This window comes from Hypomesus transpacificus, chromosome 12 (assembly GCF_021917145.1).
Source record: "Hypomesus transpacificus isolate Combined female chromosome 12, fHypTra1, whole genome shotgun sequence".
Classification (NCBI taxonomy): Eukaryota; Metazoa; Chordata; class Actinopteri; order Osmeriformes; family Osmeridae; genus Hypomesus; species Hypomesus transpacificus.
This window is the reverse complement of record NC_061071.1, coordinates 9754005-9777934: the sequence shown is the minus strand read 5'-3', so window position 1 is coordinate 9777934 and position 23930 is coordinate 9754005. Positions and strand designations below refer to the sequence as shown.

The 23930-nt window shown below is 52.6% G+C and overlaps 1 protein-coding gene across 2 annotated transcripts in view; it reads right to left on the bottom strand.

Annotated features, from left to right (window-relative positions):
* The window catches only part of mgat5 (alpha-1,6-mannosylglycoprotein 6-beta-N-acetylglucosaminyltransferase), a 52703-nt gene that overhangs the window by 9638 nt on the left and 19135 nt on the right, over nucleotides 1-23930 (bottom strand). For both annotated transcript variants that reach the window (XM_047030946.1, XM_047030945.1), the window contains exons 4-11: nucleotides 22629-22718; nucleotides 20628-20699; nucleotides 19337-19498; nucleotides 18128-18297; nucleotides 17831-17965; nucleotides 15952-16085; nucleotides 8805-8938; nucleotides 3067-3216 (exon numbers count right to left, since the gene is read on the bottom strand). In XM_047030946.1, coding sequence (XP_046886902.1) covers nucleotides 3067-3216; nucleotides 8805-8938; nucleotides 15952-16085; nucleotides 17831-17965; nucleotides 18128-18297; nucleotides 19337-19498; nucleotides 20628-20699; nucleotides 22629-22718 — 1047 coding nt within the window. The remainder of the gene's footprint in view (nucleotides 1-3066; nucleotides 3217-8804; nucleotides 8939-15951; nucleotides 16086-17830; nucleotides 17966-18127; nucleotides 18298-19336; nucleotides 19499-20627; nucleotides 20700-22628; nucleotides 22719-23930) is intronic.

The following is a 23930-nucleotide window of genomic DNA, read 5'->3' as shown; positions in this document are numbered from 1 at the left end:
ACAGAGGGGCATTGGAGCCCGGCTCATTGAGTGTGGACAAGCCTAGGGCCACAATGGTCCGTCTGTGTGGGGTGGCTGAACTGGGAGGCAGGGCCTGGTCTGGTGTGGTCTGGGGGGTGTGGAGGCTTCTCAGACAGGCCATACCAGGCAGGCAGGTAGGTAGGCTGTGTGTATGTGTGTGTGTGTGTGTGTGTGTGAGTGAGAGAGAGAGCCTTCTGTCCATCTCTTCCTTTGCATGGTGCACTTTCCTTCTTCCTGCCAGCAGGTGGCAGTAGAGCGGAGGTTGACTGGAGCCAGAAGGGACAGAGGGAGGGAGGGAAGCAGGGAGGGAGGGATGGAGGTAAGGAGCGAGGGTGGGAGGAAGGAAGGTAGGCAGTGAGAGAAGGAGAGAAGGAGGCAGAAAGGGCGGGAGGCAGGCAGTAGGCAGGCAGGCAGAAAGGGAGAAAGGGAGGGGTGGAGGCAGAAGAGGGAGAGAGGGAGAGGAAGGCAGGCAGCAGGGAGCAGATTGAAGGGCTGCAGGCCTCAGTCACATTCAGCTATGAGAAACAGCTGCTATTTATAGAGATGCTCTCTGAGTGAGCAGGAGAGAGAGATAGAGGGTGAGAGAGAGTGATAGAGAGCCTACAGGGCTTCATGTATGGATTACTGAGGACCACAGACACTTGAGGTGGAGTGAAGAAGAGATACTGCTGCTGCAGTGCAAGTCCTCCCAAGAAGCCCTTATGTAAGACCAGAGAAGAAGACCTCTGGTCGTCAAAGCAACGCTTTAGACAAATGACGGCTTTTAGAGGCATCATATTTGCATGATGACATGACTACCATGAATTACTCAGATGCGGATGTGTGACCTTGGCTAGTTATATGAATAGGATTAGCATGTTACCTTATCTCTAAAACATGGCAGCCTTACCAATTCATATGGAGATTTGCAAATGTATTAAAGGAAAAACGTCCTCGTTCATGGAACCTTCAGTAGACGGGAGAGTAACTACATGGTTGATAATGGGGCTTTCAATGAAAGAGAGAGAGAGCAAGCGAGCAAGCAAGAAACAGAGAAAGTGGAAGGGGGAGAGAGGGAAAAGGAGAGAGGATTGAGAATCTTTAAGCCAATCACGTTCATTGTCGTTGACTGGTGTTTTAGTCTGTGTGAAGTTCATCAGCTCCAGGCCCAATCATTAACAGCCACATCAGCAGAGCAGGGATTCCTAGAGGCCCGCATCGACCATGATGAAGCAGGCCCTCAGAGGGCCTGGCAGGGCCTGGCAGGTTAGAGCTCAACACTGAGCTAATGCTCACACTAGTGCTCGACACTCAGATCAGATCAAACGTCAGCATCCCATCACAGGCATCTAACTACAGCCAATCAGCTTCTCAAACGGTCGTTCTGGAACTCAAGACGAATGAAGGAACACACAAAAAAAGAGGATACCCATTCCCAAATGAAGACGATGAGGAATGTTCTGGGCTTTCTCCTGTCTGAGGCGGTGTGAACACAGCAGACTGCTGTCACCCCTTCCGAGTCCCCCCCCCCATCCCCCCCTATCCCCCCCTCCCTTCGCGTGCATCCTATGCCCGTTTTTAAACCTCATGGGGGAAATTAGCTTAAGCAATCTGTTAGCAGGTAAATGCTTCATCTGCGGCAAGAGTGTGGCTCTAACACCTTGCATTCCTCTCGTTATCTCAACAGCAGTGCAGCGAGCTAACTGGTGAAGTTTTATGGGAAATAATTGGCACTCCCTCTGGGCATCCACACAGTGTAATGAGGGGATGATTCTCTCTTCCAGCCTCTCTCTTCTCTCCCTCTTCATCCTTCACGTCTCCCTGGCCTCTCCCTCTCTAACCTCCTGGCCTATCCTTCTCTAACCCTCTCCTTCTCTAACCCTCTCCCTGGCCTCTCCTTCTCTAACCCTCTCCCTGGCCTCTCCTTCTCTAACCCTCTCCCTGGCCTCTCCTTCTCTAACCCTCTCCCTGGCCTCTCCTTCTCTAACCCTCTCCCTGGCCTCTCCTTCTCTAACCCTCTCCCTGGCCTCTCCTTCTCTAACCCTCTCCCTGGCCTCTCCTTCTCTAACCCTCTCCCTGGCCTCTCCTTCTCTAACCCTCTCCCTGGCCTCTCCTTCTCTAACCCTCTCCCTGGCCTCTCCCTCTCGAACCCTCTCCGTCTGTTGCATCCTGGTTTTGAGTTCCCCAGTTAGCTCTCTGCAGGCTTGCGTCAACACAGCATGTTTGTGTTTTTCTTCACACACGCCTTTGTTTCCTGTCGCGGGAAGAGGAGAAGGAGGAGGTGGAGGAGGAGGAGTCTGTGGAGAAGGAAGGAGGGGAGGAGCTGGGGGACAGGGAGAGGAGGAGGAGAGGAGGAGGAGAGGAGGAGGAGAGGAGGAGGAGAGGAGGTGGAGAGGAGGTGGAGGAGGAGCTTGGGGACAGGGAGAGGAGGAGGAGAGGAGGAGGAGAGGAGGTGGAGAGGAGGAGGAGAGGAGGAGGAGAGGAGGTGGAGGAGGAGCTTGGGGACAGGGAGAGGAGGAGGAGAGGAGGTGGAGAGGAGGAGGTGGACAGAAGGGGCAGCAGCCTCGAAGGACTTTATTAGAATATGTGGAGGAGGGAATCTGGAGCAGCTGTATTGTGTGTCAGCGGAGAAAGCCTGTCTGTGCTCGCAGTGCGTGTCTGTCTGTGTGTGTGTTGTGTGTCTGTGTGTGTGTTGTGTGTCTGTGTGTGTCTCTGTGTGTCTGTGCCATGACTAATGAAGTGCTGAGAGCCTGCCACTCACACTCGCCGGTGACATCATACGGTGATGACATCATGCTCAAATCCTGTACCCAGCATTCAACCAAGGCGCCCCACACACACAGCAGTTTCAGTCCCAGGGGGGTGTGCCCCACCGTGGGAGGGGCCTGGCCAATCCCCCAGCCATTCCACACAACCAGCAGCAGCTGATTCCAGCCCCATCCTCAGTCTACAAGTCAAGTGTAGACAGGCCTTGGGCCTTTGTGCCTTGTGTGTGTGTGTGTGTGTATGCTAGGGTCAGGTGTGTGTGTTGTAGTGTCCTGGGTGCTGCGTGTGTGTTGTGCTGACCTTGGTCTCCCTGAGCAGGAACTGCAGGTCCCGTCCACTCAGGATGCCGTGGTTCTGGACGTAGCTGGGCAGGTGCACCGTGCTGGTGCCGTGCACCGTCCCGTGCACCTCTGTGTAGGTGTTGATGATGTCCAGGTACTGCTTCTTATCCTGGGACACACACACACACACAGGTCAGCCCCACCATGATGTCATGCTGTGTGTGAGCTGTAGCTCACCGTTGGTTCTGAGTACTGTGGTTAACCTAACCGGACTGCGGAGGATGGTCTGGCTGTCGACAGGTGTAGCGTGTGATCAACAGCTGGCACTGGGCCTCCGCTGCCCTCCTCTTTCTTCCACACGCACACTGGCTTCACATGAGGCCTGCTTCAAGACCCTGCCTCCCTGCAGGCTACTGCAGCCCGACAGCTTCACTGTCTTCCAACGTAACCGTCATCACTATTCACTGACGTCCTCGGTACTAAGGACCCTGCGTTCTACAGAGAAGGCAGGGCCGTTTGAAAGGGTTGCCAGTAATGCTTGAACAAAGGAGAGGAAAGAAAAGAAGTGGGCAGAGAAGAGAAAAGAAGACAGGAAAAGAGAGAAGAGAAGAAGAAGAGAAGAAGTAGAGAGCAGGAGAGGAGAGAGCAGGAGAAGAGAGGAGTGGGGTGGAGGTGATTGCTCTCCAAACACAGCTGTCGAGCAGGCAGACAGCTGTCACCAGCGCTGGGGATTATAATGAAAGCCCCTGTGAGGAAGACTCAGGTCTACAGTGGAAATGCTTGTTTCTGGTTTGCGGAGCTAGCTAGCTAAACCCAATTTGATGTAGCTATATTGCAGGCAGATTCAGATTGATGTTTGATTCTCGCTTGCGGAACGAGAACAACCCTTTGATCATACACACAAACACACACACAACCTCAATCACAGAGATCTAAACCAGAATGAGGCCTAATCTGAGTGTTTCGGCTTCAAAAACATTCCCATAATTCAATGCGGTGCGCGTCCTCTGTGTAGTCGAGGTGTCAAATCACACAGTTGAGATGAAAGCTCCACATTCTCTCCTCAGGGGAAAAAACTTGGTGTAATAACAGGCTTCTGGGGAGGCGCTGGAAACACACACACACACACACAGGCACACACACACAGGCACACACACACACGCGCACACACACACACAGGCACACAAACACACGCACGCGCACACACACGCACACACAGGCACACACGCGCACACACACACACAGGCACACACGCGCACCCACACGCACACACACACGCCCGCCAAAAATCCCCCCCTTCAACACACACACACACGCCTTCCCACATTCACATCCACTGTGAACCCAACAACCTAGAAGTTTCTGTTCACACACATAGAAACACAAACACACACACCCTACGGCGTGCGCCCAAATCCTCCACCTCACGTAATCATCCCCGCAGACGTGCCTCAGCATGCAGGCGTCCCCCGCAGACAGCCCGGCACACCTCAGTCAGGTAGCGACTCGGCTATCATCCCCCCCCCCTCCTCCACGTGAGCGGCGGGCTGTGAGGGCGGGGGCTGCGGACCTCTTCGGCCCTATCAGTGTGTCCTCGGAGTGTGTCTTACGAGAGGCAGGCGCGCCGGGCCCCCAGGGGACGGCCTATCAGATGCCGGGGGCCCGGCGGCTGTAACAGGAGAGCTGGAGATGCTGCCAGCAGCCTGGTAGAGAGGTGCAGGTGGACGGCAGAGCTGCAATTAAGATGGTGAAAGCTGCACTCGCTAATCCCTCTCCCTCCTGGGGCCCCAGAGCTCTTCTCTGCTCTGGACCGCTACTTAATAAGAGTGTGTGCCTGTGTGTGTGTGTGTGTGTTAGTATGGGCGAAGGTGAGGGGAGCTATGGATGTAGGAATGTGAAATTCAGACTTGCGTGGTATTAGGCAGGCACTCAGGCATGCACATGATCTCTCTCTCTCTCTCTTTCACACAACCCTAGACTCAGCCCCAGCCTCAGCCCTAGACTCAGCCCCAGCCTCAACCCTAGACTCAGCCCCAGCCTCAACCCTAGACTCAGTGATCTGTACCAGCCTGCTGCTCACTCAGAACTAAAGAGACAGAGAGACAGAGAGAGAGACAGAGACAGAGAGAGAGGAAAAACATAGGAAAAAGAGAGATAAAAAAGAGAGGGAGAGCTAGAGAGAGGCTGAGAGAGAGAGGCTGAGAAAGAGAGGCTGAGAGAGAGATGCTGAGAGAGAGAGATTGAGAGAGAGAGAGAGAGTTACTGTCTCAGATACATGTACTATCCCCAGAAGTCCAATCAAAACCACAGCCAGAGCACCTGTAATATTTCACCCCTCATTGAGTCCAATTAAAATGTTCAAGTCTGGAGCAGTGTCTCCGTGGTTACCCCTGGACATGTATACGTCTTCACCACGGCCTCAGCAGGACACGACACTGCTCACGTCACCTCGAATTAGAACCTACCAGCTCCATGTCTGCTGCAGTGGTAAACCATTAGCCTAGGGTGTAACTAGGGTTTCACAGTTGAGTTGCTTGGAGTTTGTGGCTATGCCCTGCTTTCTGTGTGTGTGTGTGTGTATATATGTTAGTGTCCGGTATGTGTGTGTTGAGTGTATGTGTGTGTGTATATTAAATTCCGGTGTGTGTGTGTGTGTGTATATATGTTTGTATCCGGTGTGTGTGTGTGTGTGTGTGTGTGTGTGGAGGCGTCAGAGACAGGGGTACACTGATGGATCTTTGTGCAGAGAGAACTGTGGACGCTGGAAGACAGAATTAGCATTTCAAACACCAGCGTCCTACTCTGATCTAACGCCAGGGGAGCTGGCTCCATCCATCCATCCCTCCCCCCCCCCTCCCCCTCCATCTCCCTCTTTTCGTCTCTCTCTTTTCTCACTACAGCTAACTGCTTTACATAGTCAGTCCTTCTCTCTCGTTCTCCCAGACTCAGAGAGATGATGCTCTCAGACATGACAGAGGCAGTCTGTGTTAGAAACACTGCTGCAGCCTCTAACAGCGCCGAGACGCAGCAGGGAGGGGCGTCGCCCGTACCCCCCCCCCCCCCCCCCCAGCTAAGTCAGACGGGGGCTCCGCGTGGTCGCCATGGCAACAATGTCCTGAGTATGGGAGTGTTTTTATTTTGAGGCGGGGATTTGTGTGGGGGGCGGGGTGTGTGTGTGTGGGGGGTACTGACGTGTTGTTATCATCACTAACACGTCCTAGTCGACGGTCTCACGTGTGTGAAAGTGTTTGAGAATGTGACCTTGTTGAACTAATCTTGTGATGAGTGGGGACCATAGAATGATCCTGAATGAACTCTTGACAGGTGGGAGGTGATTGTGACGGCTCTCCAAGGTTCAGGCTGTGGTTAAGGTTAGGGTAACGGTATATGGGAGGTAATCCAACTGATTGTTCCGTCCCCACAGTATTAACTTGTGTGAGTGCCACTGTAGTGAGTGTCATCTGCTGGTTATGTTAAGTGAGTCTGACTGTGTGTGCCCCTCAGTAACTCCTTAATCTCCTGTGTGTATTTGTATGTGTGCTGGCATGTGTGTGTGTTTTGAGGGATTGCAGCACGTGTTGCGGGTGAGTGTGACGGGTGCCTTTGAAATGACAAGCGGCCTGATCCCGCTTCGGAGCGAACCTGCCAAAGTCAACACGGCTGCCAGGTGCAGTGTTTGACATTGAGCTCATCGGACTTTTATAATGTATTAAATGTCAACAGCTCATGATGTGCACGTAAATAACTCAATCATTACAGAAGCAAACACCACTGATATGACTGATGAGTCTGACAACCCACTGAGTTATGACACCCTGGGCTCGGCATGGATAAAACTGGGACTAGATGATGCGTAGCGTGATGTGTGGCGGGGGCGGGGGCGAGGGGCGGGGGAGAGACACTCAAGAGAGACGTCCAGTAGCCAGGCGCCTCGTTAGAGACGTGGCGGGGAGGAGGAGTGAAGGTTGTGCCGGAGCGGAGCGGTGGAGCGGCGCTGACAGGAAGCAGATGCTTCAGCTCCCGCCTCACACACGTCAGGCTTAATTACAGCCAGCACAGCTCATGGAGGAGCGGCACCCCCCGTCTGACAGCCAGGGAGGGGGGGGCTGGAGGGGGTGGTGGCCACATGAGGGGGCGAGGGGGTGAGCGAGAGGGTCGGACCACCAGGGGGGGGCTGGAGGTCAACTCACCACACACCTGTAGAGGAGAGCGTCGACAGGGGAGTGAAGGAGAAGGTTGGGGAGGCAGAGGAACGGAGGGAGGGAACGTGGGAGAAAGAGGGGGTGAGAGAGGGTGGAGGAAGGGAAAAGGAGGAGGGAGATGTCGGGTAAGGGAAAGGAAATTGAGACAGGAGGAGGGAGAGAAAGGGAAAGAAGAGGTAGAGGGAGTGAGAGAAACTGATGAGGAGTAAGGCAGGGGGGGGGGGGATGGAGGGGGAGGACGCGAGGCCCCGTCATTACCTTTAATAACCTCACGGCTTGAAAACAGCGCTTTAATTAAAATCAGGCGGTAATGATGACAATTAGCTCTGGGTGTTAGCTTGTCGTCAGTTGGCGACAGCCGATGCGGCTTCAAGCTGCCCCTTCTCAGGTACGAGGCACAGCCCAACCCCAGCACCCCCAGCAGCTCCCTGGGCTGTGGTCTGAGATAAGATAAGCAGCCATGCACACACTGTGGGTCTGCATCCTGGGGAGGGCTTAGTCACCACCCAGCCAATCTGGGTTTTAACAAGCACAAGCCGGAGCAGGAAGCAGGCCTGACCAGTCGGGATCAATAAAGTGAATTGAATGGATCTCTCGGGCTAGTACATGTGTAATTAGAGTGGCCATCTAGCCTGTTCTTGATGCTCTCCTCAGTCAAAGGGGATTTGGCCTTGGAGCCACATTAAATGAGCACCCCCCTAAACGGCCATGCTCTCCCTGAGTCGACACTGTTGATGCTTATCAGTGGAGAAGTGCAGCTCAGGCCTGTTCCACTCTTTTAGACGGTGATCCTGAACCTCTCTGACTTCGTCATGGCCACAGCGAACCAGACAGGGGGGTGGGGGGGGGGGGGGGGTTTGGGGCGCAATCTAACAACTCGCCATCTGCCAGGCAAAGAACAAGCGGACGGTTTACAATCTCTGAGCAGTTTTTTGTCTTGTCTGAGATAATCCCAGAACAGTGTCTTCCCACGACAGGCTGAGGAGAATGAATCTGAATACACCACCAATCCCTCACTGGGGAGGGGAGGTGGGGGGGTTCTAGAGGCAGTGCAGCCTCTGCAGTAGTGGGATCTGAGTGTGATACGGGGCCACTAGGGGCCCTCTGCTCTCTCATCTACAGAGGAAGCACAGAGCAAACCTCCACCACCACAGTGACAGCACAGATCAAGGGGCAGGACTGGCAGGATCTGGCCTCTCCTGGGACCACACACTTCCTCGGCTGTCTCCACAACCAGCGCCGGAGGTTTTGTGTTGTTTGTTCTTTCAACTCAACCACTGAACACCACCGCCCAGTCTGAGGAATGTTGGAGCGATGCGTATGTAAGCCGTCTACAAACACGATAAACGGAACTTGCCTTATCCATTCAGGGGCCATGACAGAAAGCAGTGCTTATCCTAGTTTCCTTATCTCCCTTGCCCCCTCCCACCTCCCTCGGCCCAGCCCACTCCTCAGCCCCCCTCCCCGTGGCCCTCCCAGCCCCCACCCCCCCCCCCCCCCCCCCCCCCCCCCCCCCCAGCCCCCCCTCCCCCGTCAAACGGTGGAAGAGTCCTACCTTCCAGAAGTTGTCGACCTTTCCGTAGACGAGGGACTGGTTCTGCCTCTTGATGTCGTCGATGTGTCGAATGTCGCTGGCGTTGAGGTGCTGCTCCACCACGAAGCCCAGGAAGCTGTTGTCTGGCGTGTGGGCTGAGGACGCACAGCAACGCTCACATTACCCCACACACCTTCCAACAGGAATACATCTCAAACATTTGTTGCATCATGGTTGCTTAAAATATTCACTCTGCGAGTCATACATGCAGAGAAGTAGATGTAGATGCTGTAAAGAGATGAATCGGACACTCTTTGTAAGATCGACTGGCTCACACTGTCCAGTCTAAACAAATAGTAGACACGACGTAACAGACATCCACAAGCAGGAGTTATGTTGGCTGATACTGTTTAATTGCCATGTGTAAACCTGGGGAAACTGTTATTAAGCCTTTCTAATGAGTCTATAAAGCATGGTTGGTTCATGGTTGGTTCAACTTGAATGAGAACACGGTGTGCTCCACACAGACAGTCCCTGACCAATCCACAATGTCGAAAACCCACCATCACAATTCCTCCCATTCACTGTGCGACTGACACCAGCAGATGAAGGAAGTCTGGTGTTTGTGTTTACACACTAGCCACATTCACACATTCCACCAGCGGAACACGAGGAGGACCATTGGAACGAGAGGCTCCATGGTTACAACCCGCCCCCTGTTCCGTCCCCTCGATCGCAAGATTGGCTGACGGTTACTATGGGAACTCGGGAGGCCAGCAGATCAACTGGGCAGCAGCAGAGTGTTGGCAGAGCTTCACCTCAGCACCATCTGTTTGAAGCCTCCAATCTGAAGATAAGAATTCATACATTTTCTCACGAGGTGGCCGGGGCTAAGGGGATTATGGAGAGAGAAAAAAAAAAAAGAGGTTGTAATTTATTTTTTGAAACAACCTAAGATGATGTTAACCCAAAAGCCTTGAAATGAAAAATAAAGAAGCGAATAAGCCGTCCACATTTGTCAAGGCGCCAACAAACCGGGGATAAATCTCTGACCTCTCGCCCTGGCGTGTGCGAGGGGCGGCGTCAGCGAGCGGGGAGGGGATTAGGGGCGTGCGTGCGGCCCTGTCGACACGCTCCGAGGGGTCCCGTGGCGGCCGTAGCTCTCTCTGGTTAGCGCGGGAGATTTACGGCGCCTCTGCTGAGCGCACGGGCTCTCCCGACGCCGCCGCGGGCCAACTGTTGTTGCAGAAGCTGCTGTAAATCTGACGAGGAAATCTGACGAGGAAATCGAGAGAAGAAAAGGGATTCACGACGCACCGCAGCGCGGTGATGATGCCAGTGTCAGGTCCCCTAGGCCCAGACGCATATGGGGGTGTGTGTGTGTGTGGTTGGGGAGTAGGGGGCTGCCATCAGTCTTGGCGGGCAGAGCAGGAGAAGGATGCGCTGAGACAACAGGTTGTGAATCTGTCATTGTGAAGCATTCTCCAGGAGGAGCAGAACAGCAGGCTCCGTATGCTGCTGGGCGGCCCCTGACATGCAATCAAACAGCCTCCTCAACACAGCCGAGGACCATTTCTACTTTTTTCTTCCCCCCAGGCGGAAACTGTCATCAGCCTGTCGATGTTGTGAGAATGATGTTTCATTTACTGCACACCAGAGTGTGTCTTATTTGTGGGGGTGAGGTGGGGGTGAGGTGGTTGGAAAGGGGGGGGGGGTCGGGTGAGGCACGGGGGAGCCTGGGATGGATCTTTCCTTAATAAAAGAAGGGGAAGAGGGGGCGTGCGACGCCTCTGTCATCGCTCAGGGGAAGTGATGGTGACAGGTGGCTGCCTAAGGAGAGCGTCGTCGTGGAGACCCCAGCTAGCCCCACGATGCCAAGACGACGCTGAGTCCGCTTCAATCAGCGACCCCCCCCCCCCTCGATGAGACACGCCGCCGCACTGCGGGCAACCCATGCATAATGTCATTTGGGTCATTTCGTGGAAGTCGTAGGAGCCAATTGGGAGGGAGTAGGAGGAGTCCTCTGGCTGCCACAGGCTGCCTGAGCACGCTCAGTAGTAGCAACGGAGAAACCACAGGCTCCGGAGAGAACTCACTGGCTGTACAGCATACCCACAATGCAGTGCAAGTCCTTTGTAATAGGACATTCGACCACTTGGGAGTCGATTACAAGCACAAAAGATCACACAAAAAATAACAAAAGGTAAAAGGAACATTTTCCTGTGCTGTGATAGCAGTCACTGAAAGCTCCTCAGAGATCAATGCCTCCGGCAACTCACCCCATACATGTGCCTTTCTGTATTTACCACATTATCGCACCACACAGGAGTGAATACTTCTCGAATGTGTGGTCTGGACATAATGACAAGGTGAACTTCTAAAGCACCACAGCCGTCTTAACCTCCTGAAGGAGTGGCGGTGAGAGTCGGGACATCACCATCACAACAAGCTTGCCCCCCCCTAAATGTACAGTCTGAAGACTTAGAACTTGAATTATACTTTTGCATGTTAATGCCTGCAATGCAGTGAAGAAAACTGGATGACAACAATTTACACAAAACAATGTTTCACGTAACTTGCCCCAGCTTGCCCCCTACCCCCCTCCCCCCAGTTGGAATGGTCTAGAAGCTGCCCTGGTACAGTCAGCAGAACAGGGCGGACCCGTTCAGAGCAAAGGCTTTTCAATGAATTCTACTAATGACCCGATAACTAGTTAACCTCCAGTTAGCCCACACAGGAAACAGGCTTGTTATCAGGACGGTCTGGGTGTGGTAGTGATGGCAACACGACTTGACTACTGAGAAGGAGGGAAAGAGAGAGAGAGAGAGTGTACTGACCGGTTGAAATTAGAAATGGAAAATGCAAATCATCGCAAGAGAACACATTCCATGAAGAGGCCGCCACAGAACTGGCTGGACCTGCTGCTGTTAATCTGAGCTCCGCCGCGGCTACGCTAACGTGTCACTGTCTCCTGTTCACAGACCTGTCAATCAACAGGAGAGAGATGGGAGGCAGCCAGGGAGCTGTCAGTGAGCTGTCAGAGAGCAGCCAGTAAGCAGTCAGTAAGCAGCAAGTGGACTGTTTCCCTGTTTCCTAAGATGTAACCCACAGTGAGTGTAGACCACGGCCAAACTGTTGGGACACACATTGACAGATCGGCTCTGGGAGTGATGAAAGGACACATAGCCCGCTGTGATAACAGTGAGGATCAATACGGACGGAGAGACTGCCGAAAGTCTAGCTCATCCTTTCCCTACGCAGTAGTAAGAGAGTTTCTACACACTCCTTAGGAAGACGGGGCAGAAGGACTGTCTGTGAGGATTGCAGCAGTAACAATCACAATGGTGACAATAACGAATGTAGAATGTAGATTTGCAGCTCACACTCTGCTAAATGATATCTGACTGCCAAAAGGGAGTGCATTAATTACAGACCACACTGTAGTCACACAAGACGGCCCGCGGAGGGGAAATCAGGCCCAAGAATCACTTAACCAGGAGATTTACTTTCAAACGGAAAGTGGACAAAGAGAAGGAAACCACGGCCGTGACAAGCGTATGTTAGCACTGAACTTTCATAACGCTTTGCAGACTTTTACTGTGTGTGTGTGTGTGTGGGGAGGGTGGAATAAACTGCCGTGCAGCAGAAGGGACAATCCTTTATCCATCTGTTCACAACACAAACTGTTGTTGTGAGAGTAGGTTGGGACAAGTCACACGGCCCAACCTCAGCCCAGCCTCAGCCTCAGCCCAGCCTCAGCCTTGGCCCAGCCTCGGCCTAGTCTCAGCCTCAGCCTTGGCCCAGCCTCGGCCCAGCCTCAGCCTCAGCCTCGGCCCAGCCTTGGCCCAGCCTCAGCCTCAGCCTCAGCCCAGCCTCAGCCCAGTCTCAGCCTCAGCCCAGCGAGCGGTGATGACACCGTCCTCATTAAAGCACAGGAGCAGCAGCAGGGCGTTACGCAACGCTGCCTCGCTTTTTTTGGAAGTGTTCCACATGTTAAGCAGCTTTCATCAGACCATAATCAGATGTTTTATTTCTGCATTAATTATTAATTGCTGGGGGTGGAAGGAAATTACCATCTGGCTGATGAGGACGTTTAGCGAGTTAGACGCACTGGGCCCATATTGTTTTCATCAGTGGCTTCTTGCATGTTAAACACGTAAAAACATACTCTCCCAAGAAATGAATAGAACTCGTTCTTCGGATGCTTGCATTTCGGCCAAGATTCAAAAGCTACTTCAAAAAAATTGCTTTTGTAAAATCAAAGCATCAAAGAAACTGCGTTCACATGTTTATCTGCAGGACGACGGAGATCTTTTCAGCTTGTTTTTGAGCTCCAAAAAGATGGGTCAAGGTCAGAGCTGTCAGTATGAGAATGTTGTTGTTGTTGTCCTGTATTCTGTTAACCACTTTAAACTGCAGAGGTGGGAAGTCTGAAAACACGACATCTTTTAGACACCGAAACCCACACACACACAATCAATCAGACTCTGCAAATAACATTTAAAGTGTAAACTTGAGGGGAAAAGGAAAAATCCCCAAGAGTTCAAAACTAAATTGATTTGTCTTCTCTGAAAGAGGCACATGTCACAACAGAGGAGCTGGCTCTGTTCCCCTGACGTCTCCAAACAGACTGCCTGACGACCTGGACACACTGGGCCGCAGTGAGGCCACCAACCCTTGCAGATGTCCAGCTGGTCAGGTGGCTGGTGCCAAGGCAGATCCTGACAGGAGGTGTGGACTAGCACTGCAGCAGCTGGACCAAGCCAAGGGGAAAGAAGTGATCTCATCCAAGGGGCGTGTGTGTGTGTCCTGCAAATCCCATCCACTGTGTTTCAAACTGCACAGATGGAATGGTCATGGTCTGGAGAGGGAGAGAAGGACATAAGCGGAGAAGGAGAGAGAGAAAAAGAGAGAGAAAAGAGAGAGAGAGATGGAGGAAAAGATAGAGAGGTAAGGGGGAGAGGTAGGGAGATAGGAAGACAGGAAGAGAGAGAGAGGAGGTGGAGGGAGAAGAGAAGAAGACAGAGAGTGAGAGAGTGAGAGAAAGAGGTAAACAGCAGGGATGCCAGGCGATCCCTGGGCCTGGACAGTGAAACAGGAACTCATTGGAGACCCACTCAGGACCCTGGCCAACTGGGAAGCGGAACGGAAAACATTGTGTCTTTCTCTGGTGTGAACGCTGGGAGAGGGACTCTGGTGCCAGACCGCTCATTGCTCTAAGACAACTGGAGTTGTTATCATGCTGTAGTAACAATCCCCAGTCCCCTTGCCATGCGATGAGGTCAGTTGTGTTTACCACTGCACTTCTGCTTATGTTAAACATCCCTGGTTTACACGCCCGACACCACCGGGAAGTGGAAGATGTGATGACGTGTCACAATGAGGGCTGTCAGTGTTGCTACGGTGTCACCATACCAACGGTGAGGGGGAAGTATTTGACAGACAACCCAAAACAAAGAGGAAGAATGTTTCTGAGGCAGCAAGGGGTGATGGGAAGTTCCCCTTATGTCCCCACCTGTTTAATCATTTCCCAGATCACACGACCTGCTAGATGCCCAGTACACTCGTTTTCAAGGAAAAGGATATTGAACAATGGTGGCTTTGTGAAAAACAAAGTACTTCACAAGGGATAAGACAGGGACATATCTGTCAGTTGGTGCTGCTGACGCATAAGAAAGATCAAAAGAGGGGTGCTGGGTTTTGTAGTTTATGTTTCGTTAGAAGTCACTCATACCCAGGGGGGAGGGAAGTGACTGAATTGACTTTACTATTCAGAAAGACGCACAGTCAGCGTATCCCAGATGAAGACGCAGAACGTCCCCTGAGGTTCCTATGAAGTATCACGCATTTGGTGGTCATCTATATGTCACATTGATTTGCATGATATGCTTCTGTGGAGTCAGTGGACACTGGTGTCTCAAAGGGGCTATTGTACTGAGGGTTGCTGCTTCCCCAGCATAAACAAGCCTATACTGTGTACATACTCTGTTTCTAAATCAGAGGACGTCGAACGAGGAAAAGTGAATTGCAGAACCAGGGACTGACGTGTGCAGGTTTAGTTTACTGATTAGAGCTTTACCTAAACACTTACTGGCTCAACAGAGGATTTCTGTGTTTGTGTGACCTCGCTGGGTCCTATTGGTTAAATCGCAACAACTGTATTTACCTCCCTCTCTCTGTCCCCCTCTCACCCCATCTCTCACTATCTCTTTCCCTCTCCCTCCCTCGCTCCCTCACTTCCCTCTCCTCTCTCCCTCACTTTCCCCCCTCCTTCCCTCCCCCTCCCCCTCTCCCTCTCCCTCTCCCTCCCTAACTTCCCCTCGCCCTCCCTCTCTATCCTTCCCCGTCTCTCCCCACCCCCGACCCCCCAACAGTGACTGATGCAAGGCTGCTCTATGGTAATGAGCTCACCCCCAGAAGGCACCAGAGGAATCAATGTCCCCTGTATGGCCTCGTTTGTCTGAATGTCCTCCGCTACGTTTTCATCTCCCGGATACGAGGAGGCACACAAACACAGGTGCAGCTGAACAACGTTCACGTCAACAACTCAGGTTGGATTGTTCTCGCACACAATAGCAGCGGTCGTGCGACAACTTCCTCTCCCCCTGAGGCTGAACGGAGCTGTGGAGAAGCAGAGGTCCAACGCCACAGAAGAACAGAAAGGGTATTTCCCCCCCCCCCCATGGCAACGGTAAACAAGCCTATAAACCCCCGACGGCGGCACCCTTACAGTATCAATGTCCAAACGGCAGGTGAGAGCGACATACACTTGCTGTACCCCAGATATCATCTAACCTGAGAGCTGAGGTTTGGCCTTTCCTGAAACGCTCCATGTCTTGTGAGAATGTCCTAGCCTATCCTGTTCACAAAGGGCCCATTGAGCCTCTATGGGATGGCAGCCCAGCATGGGGTCAGGCCTCTGAAAACGAGAATGGAGACTGGCTAGCATTTTGCTCTGCATCAGCCTTCCTCTCTTCTCTCCCCCTCTCCCGGACCCTCTCTTCCACCCTCCTCTCCTAAGCCTTGGTGATTTATTTTTTAATTAATCGATATTTAATTTAGTCCTCCTCCTCCTCTCCTCCTCCCCAGCCCATGTCATTTTCTGTTCCCCTCCCCCACCCTCAGCCCCCCCCCCCCCCCCCCGGAGCAGTGCTGGGGATGGACTTACGGAACATGGTGTTGAACTGCTGGGGGTTGAGGTTCCACTTGCCCCAGGGGGTCTTGTGTCCCTTGGACTGGGCGTAGTGGGCGTGGTTAAACTCCGGTTCTGTGCCAAATGAGTCCAGCACCCTCAGCATACACCTGCAGGACACACACACACGGACCACAATGCAACACATCAATATGCGGTGGAGGGGGTGTGTGAGTGTGTGTGGGGGGGGGCATAAACCTGCAGAATGCTTTCCCTGCACCTAGTAAGGTGAGAGCTGTGGTTCTGTTTTAGCGTGTCTCAGGAGACAGAAGTGGAGCTGTGCTACGTAACGCAGGACAGAGGGGGGCGGGGACACGCTGGCCTTCCTGTCCAGTAAGGTGGGCAGTACATGACCAGGCAGGACTACTAAAGGTAACACTGATGACTAATTAGAGGAAGAGAGAAGAAGAATGTCTTTTGGGAGGTTAATGACACAGGGATAACCTTTCCCTTTTCCTCCCATCTCTCTCTCCCCCTCACTCCATCTCTCTCTCTCTCTCTCTCTCTCTCTCTCTCTCCTCTCTCTCTCTCTCTCTCTCTCTCTCTCTCTCTCTCTCTCTCTCTCTCTCTCTCTCTCTCTCTCTCTCTCTCTCTCTCTCCTCTCTCTCTCTCTCTCTCTCTCTCTCTCTCTCTCTCTCTCTCTCTCTCTCTCTCTCTCTCACCCTCCCTCCTTCTCACTTCTCTCCCTCCATCACTGTCTTGCTTCTCTCCATCTCGCTCTGCCTCTCCTTCCCTCTCTCTATCCATCTCCCTCTCACTGCCTCTCTCCATCTCACTCAGCCTCTCTCCATCATGCCCTGCCTCTCCTTCCACTCAGACCACTAGACTGAGGGCATTCATCCTCACAAACAGAGAGGGTTTTTTGCATAAAGCTTTGAAACATGTCTTCATTGAGACGGCTGGGAAATTATTTTTTAATTCTGAGGCCCTATCAGTCTATAGATGAGTTCCAGTGTTGCTTTGTTGGCGTGTGACAGAAACGAAGAGAGACACTTCAAAACGAATCAGGCACCGCTGATCCAATCTCCCCGACAAATTAAACTGGGTAAGATATTCGAAAAGTTTCACAGAGAGAGCCTGTTATTCACCAGGCACAGAGGCGAGGCGTGTAATTCAACCTTCACAAGAGGCTGAGAAACTAAAAGGGGTTATAGGATGAGAAGCAGAGACAAAGACGGGAAATAGAACCGCATTAAGACAAAAATGACTTTCTAGAATTGAACGAGCGATTGTGCACACCCAACAGAGTCTTGATGAGTGACTCAATGTTTTACAGGAACAGCATAAGTGACCATTAGAAAAAAGGAATTCACTCAACACGCCAGCTGGACCCTGCACCACCACATCTGCCAACACCATTTCAAATCCTCGAGTCAGTTTCCTCCTGAGTAGCTGGAACAGGATGCACTCTAAACCTGTTACTGAAGGCAAACGACCTGGAGGGGCAGCTAGGAGGAAATCTCAGAGCCATTAGCCAGGCTTGTGATGTTGTTCTCTCCAGAACGACTACATCAGAGGATGTCGTAAGTCTGACCCTGAGACAATCAGGGACAGGAACACAGGCGGCCTGGCCCAATCAGGGAGAGGAACACAGGCGGCCTGGCCCAATCAGGGAGAGGAACACAGGCGGCCTGGCCCAATCAGGAAGAGGAACACAGGCGGCCTGGCCCAATCAGGGAGAGGAACACAGGAGACCTGGCCCAATCAGGAAGAGGAACATTTAAGGTCATTCCAGGCACTTTTAAGCGCAAGTTTCGCTGAGACAAAAGGCCTACAAAACAACAGACTAGTACGGAAGTAGTAATGGATGATGACTGGAGCAGGTGAGAGGGCCTGGAAGGTAGAAGGTTCTTACTGGTAGTGAACCCAGGACGGGCCCAGAGTCTTCTTGAACTGGGTCAGACCCACGATGTCGATGTAGATGAGCTCCACCACCTTGTCCCCCTGGGTGGGGCAGCTGGACTTGTTCCCCATCACCCTCCGCATGATCCTGCAGGGCAGAGATGTCAACATCATCATCATGAAACAATCTTGGACTGAATGTATACTGTTGTGTGTGCGTGCATACGTGTGTGTGTGTGTGTATATGTGTGTGTGTGCGTGTGCATGTGTGAGCACGTATGTGTTTGTGTGTGTGTGTGTATGTGCTCACTCCTTGAGCTCGGCCAGGGAGGCAGAGATGCGGACGTCGTGACCCAGCAGGTAGAGGGTGGTGATGAGGTCGCTCCACTGCACCAGCTCCCCCAGAGGGCCCCCGCTGAAGGCGTTCTCCGCTATCTTGAAGCCCGACTCCTTGGTCAGCAGACCCAGGTGCACCAGGATCTGAGAGGCGGGAAAGAGAGGGAGGAAGGAGGTGGAACAGGAGGAAGCGGAGGATGTCGAGGTCGAAGAGGATGGGGAGGGGGGTGGCGGAACGGGGCGAGGAGGAGGAGAAGGGGAATGAAGAGCAGGTGAAGGAGGGAGAGGAAGATAAGGAGAAGACAGAAGGGGGGAGGATGAGCAGGGAGAAATTGAACAAAGCCAGTTTAATTTTGTCACTGAAGCTGCTAAACTGGATGTCACAGAGCCTGTACCTTAAATAGCACAAAAGAGAGCTATTATCTTCACGTTTTGAAAGCTTCTTGTGTTTTTTTTTGTACTTCAAAAAAGGATGCATGTCAAAAACGTGTCGTAGTAGACAGACAGACAGTCTGTATTCTGCGTTCAACATCAGAACCAATCCAGCTCTCTTCTATTCATCACTTTGCCAGAGGGTGAAATCCAATAACTAAGAAGTGGAGCTGTGCATGCAGGCTCTGACACACTTTCCGTCGGTTCATTGTTTGGGGGATTAATAAGAAGACGAGATTATCGCTGTAATAAAGCCAAGCTTCAGCATGGCTTCTATGTACGCTTCCTTCTCCTCAGCTGGCTGTCATGGGGATGCCAACCCTCTGGCGCGAGCAGTGTGGCGCTGAGCAGTGTGGCGCTGAGCGTCTCACAACACTGAGGCTGCTGTCTGCTTCCACAGGACTCTTTGACGTGACAACAATAATATAGCCGCCTCTCCCATCACCCTCCTCCTCCTCTCCTCACAAAGAGAGACCCAGAGGAGGTGGATTATTCATCGTCCCTGAGAGCGATGGAGGCCACAGCCTACATTATTAATCATGGGGGGCCAGGTATAGCCGCCACCCCCCCACCCTCCTCCTCCTCCTCTGTGGGACACAATGGACTTTCCGTGTCTCTGTTTTTCACATACCAGGGTGTTACACTGAGAGTGGTCCAGGCTATTCTTCTCTTTCAGTATCTGAGAGGGCGTGTCTGGGTGTGTGTGTGTGTGTGTGCTGCGTGTCTGTGTGTGTTTGTGTGGCAGGCCCACCTTCTTCCTCTTGCGTTTAGCCAGGTTCTGTTTGCCCGCCAGCGAGCGGATGGCGCTGACCCAGGGCTCCGCCATGCGCTTGATCCGGAGCATCATCCAGCGGAACTCCTCCCGTCGGGACATGACCCGGTAGAGCTCGTCGAAGCTAGTCCGGATGTCCGTCTGTGGACAGAGAGAGAGAACGGAGAACGGGCTTTCATCACGACTGGCTCTCCACCCCCCAAACACGCACCTCCAGTGCAGTCTGAAAGACTAGCATCAGAAAGACTTCCTCAGAGTCACCTCCCAAACAGACAACCCAGCTACTTTCCATCCCTTTGTCCTACAAGGACAAGGTCGTTCAGGAAGGCCTGAGGGTATAACTGATAAATATAAATAAATCCAGACATCTCTCAGCTGGGTTTTTTTTTATGTTATATCTAGGGCTCATATTTAAGGAGGGCTCTGTGTGTGTCGGGGCAAGGGAGAGGCCGCTCAGCTGCCTGAGCGTCGGCCAGCGCTGGTGAGACAACGCCTCCCGGGCACATTACCGTCGCTCATCACGACAGGAAATCATTGAGAGAAGTGGACGCTTGCTTGTCAGGATTCAAATCAACCCACCCACGTTAACTGGATCTGAGGAAGACACCGGCTCACTCCCAGAGACTGATATCAGAGGGAGGGATGGGAGGGAGGTAGGGAGTCATAAGGAGGGAGGGAGGGTTGTTGGAGGCTTTGGGTGTGATTGGCTTCATTCCACTCCTGAGTGATGGTAGACACCGAGCCTTGCGGCCCAGACAGCATTGTAGGAGGTTTAAGCAAGTGTCCGTTGGCATGGTGACAGAGATCACTGTAAATCTGTGTGATGTCAGTCATTCACCCAGTCAGTGAGCCAGCACAGTGGGAGACCAGCACACAATGCCAGACAGCGGGCCGGGAGCCACACTTTAACAGCTTTGTCTCAGCATCAGGAGGTCATTTCTGCTCCGGAGAACACACCCCGTGGAGCCGTTTCCAGGACCGCCAAAATTCCACACAATTACAGCCATCATGACCTCAGAGGGGCGTTTGCTGGCATGCTGGTCTGGAGAGATGAAGGACTCCTGGTAGGTGGGGGGATTTCCAGGGGGCTAGGGTCAGTGAAGGTGACTGGCTGCTACTGCATGTGTGTGGGTAGGTGAGGGAGCTGGTGGGGGGTGAGGGCTGAAGGTGAGCGGCTGGTAGGTGGGGGAACTGGTGGGGGGTGAGGGCTGAAGGTGAGCAGCTGGTAGGTGCGGGCTGGGGTTTGGGTTCTGGAGGGTTCCACACTCACCTGGCTCCTCCGGTCTGCCTCGTCGTTCAGGTTCTTGGTCCTCCATGGCAGACGAGGGCACCAGTTCTCCACCTAGCAACACAACAACAGCCCTCAGTCAGAAGCCCCAACATGACAACACAACCCGGGTCATTACTGCTCACTTAGGACCTGTGAGCTGAGAGAGAGATGCAGAGAGACAGATACACAGAGAGAGAGAGAGACAGACAGAGGGAGAGAGAGACAGAGGGAGAGAGAGAGAGACAGAGGGAGAGAGAGAGAGACAGAGGGAGAGAGAGAGAGACAGAGGGAGAGAGAGAGAGACAGAGGGAGAGAGAGAGAGACAGAGGGAGAGAGAGAGAGACAGAGGGAGAGAGAGAGACGGTGAAGGAGACACGTTATTAGGTGGGTAGTTGTTTCGGTGTGAAAGCAGGTGTCCCGCTGACAGACTTGTCCTCTCTGAGTTCTCAGACCTCAGTGTTTGAAGCAGTGCCTGGCTCGACTGGCTTCACAGCTGAGCTCAAACCCACACCGGCAGTTAGTCATCCTTGGACTGCTGCTCTGACCACTTCAAAGGGCTGGATGGTAAATTTGGGCCAGTAAATTGTCTCCCTCTCATCTTTATTCCTAAACTCTCCCTTTCTTTCTCCTTCTCTCCCTTTCCTTTCTCATTTCCTCTCTGCTTCTTTATTTCTCTGCTCTCTCTCTCTCTCCCTTTAACACCTCCATCCACCCCCCCCCCCCCCCCATAGAGAAGTAGTTAGTTTTCTTAACCCCTCCTTCCTCCTTGTCCCTTCCTCTCTCATGGAGTGGGTCAGTCACCAGAGCAGTGTGCTGTGCAGTGCCGTGTGAGATGGCGTGCCCAGTGTTATCAGTGACAGCCTAGAGGCTGGCTCATCCGTCCACACTGAGGCCCTTGGCAGGAGGACAGATTCATTCTACAGACTCCTGGCCCCTTTGAACCACAACCTTTAAAAAACGGACATTAATCACTCTCTTTTCTTTCTTTTTCTGACCTGCCTTTCCCTCTGGGTGGAGGAAATTATCGACAAGTATAAATTATACATGGTTGGACTGGGAGTGAGTGTGCCTATATGTGTGTGTGTGTCTTTGTCAGAAGATAATGGATTGAAATAAGAAGAAGGGGAGACAGAGCTAAGCTGGTACGATATGGAAATACATGCAAGTCTCCATGGCAACGGCAGTTCACGTGACTGGAGCAGGGTCTGCAAGCAAGAGAGAGAGAGAGAGAGAGAGAGAGAGGTGGGAGGATGGAGAGATAAAGGAAAGAGAGGGAGAAGAGGGGGGGTAGAGAGAAAGAGAGAGGGTGTGTGTGTGTGTGTGTGTGTGTGTGTGAAGAGAGAGTGAGATGGAGGTGAGAGGAGAGATAGAAAGATTACTCACTGTGCAGAGCTCTACCTGGATCCCTACCACACGCTCCCCTGCCCCTCCCCCACCTCCCTGAAGTTTTTCCATCCAGTTAACAGAGACCTTGGTCGGGCGTCCAACACTGCCCCTCCACCAAGCACAGCTCTTTCACAACGCACAACGCATGTGCTGCTCTGTGACCAGATCATTTCAGCATGAGATGGTGTGCTTTCAAAGAGCTTCAACATGAAATACAGTAGAGGGAACATCTTTCCTGAACACAGTTTAGTGTTTTTGAATGTCTGAGGAATCTAAAGGAGGTGTCTGAATGTTGTGGGCGGTGTTTTAGCATTCCTCCCACACACTGTTGAGTAGTACACGCAAACAGATAAAGTCCTATCAATAAGTAAACAGCCCTGGACCACCATGGAGGGCGCAGTGGTGTCGTCAAGGCTACGTGGTGTTCATGAATGAGAAGCGAGCGTTCCTGACACGTGAGGAATGGCAATGAGCAACCTGCACACCCTTCTCCCCTGTTGTCTTTCCTATCCCTGTACAACCTCTCCCTCTCTCACTGCCTTTCTCCTCCCATCGCTATGCCAGGATATTCCCTCCTTCCCTCCCTCCCTCCCTCCCTCACTCTCCCTCTCTCACCTCACTGAGGTAGATGAAGAAGGAGCAGGTGGATCCATCCACACCGTAGTTATTGTAGCAGGAGTCCGACCGCCACATGTCCTTCATCCACTGAGGAGGAAGAGGAGGAGGAGAGACATTAGTTGGGGCACATTAGGACTGTAGAGTTGGGGGGGGGGGATCTAGGCTAGAAGATGGAGAAAAGCAGAACCGTCTGGAAAATCGATGTAGCGGAGGTTACGATATTGGGGGCGGCTAGAGGGAGGGGGTGGGTTGGAGGGAGCGAGGAAGGGACGGTGAGGGAGCGAGGGGCGGCGTCGTCTAGAAATAACTGCGTTCCATTCGTCTGAGTCTTATTTCCATAGTCTAGAAGTTTCCATCCAGGTTGTTATGAACAGAGCGAAAGGTTGAGCCAGCATAGCCAGTAAACCCACATGATTGACAGCTGAGCCAGCAGGTCTGGTGTGCGCGAGGGGAGTCATGTGATCTGGAGATGTGACCTCCAGACCTTTCAAAGTCTAACAGAGGGGGTGGGCTGTACGTACTGGCGTGTGAAAACGCACGACGCGAGCCAGAGCGTTGATTAGAACGGTCAAATAGGTTGGATGGCGTGCCTGACAGCATCAGCATGCTGGATGAATTAGCGCCATTAGCATCTGCGTCTCTTCTTTTGGTGTTGGTTTTATATCAGAACAGCTTAGTGAGATGACAGTGACTGAAAGAACAAAGGATGGAAACTTGATTAGAAGCGCAGCCACAGCTGCAACTGCAAACCCCTTCATCACAGAGCTGGCTGGAAGAAAAGAACACTGAACTGAAGCTCATTTGACTGCCCACATACGAGGCCAGACTTTGATCCCCATTTCACAACCCCTATCTAATCCTTCTTGAACTGTGACCTTTAATCGCCACGCACAGAGCACTTGAGACCTAAATCCCGAGACAATAATCCCATCGCAAACGGCGAGACGAGCAAGGCTTATATAGACCAACATGAGCTAAACTGGACCAAACAGAGCTAAGCTGGACCGAACTGGGTGTCCCTCTGTGAAAGTCAATGTAGTTCCTGCAGGCCCGAATCAATTACGACAATGTAAATACTGTGTAATGTTTGGGTGAACTTGATTAGTCTCACCCACCGGGCTGGAACTAGTGGATCAGTCCGATACCTCTGACAAATCAAACGCCCTTCAATCTACTGCTCTTTCTGTGAGACTGGTGTGTGTGTGTCCAGGCCCCTGGCTGCAGAGGCCAGGCTGACCTGCTGGGTGTCCAGGCCCCTGGCTGCAGAGGCCAGGCTGACCTGCTAGGTGTCCAGGCCCC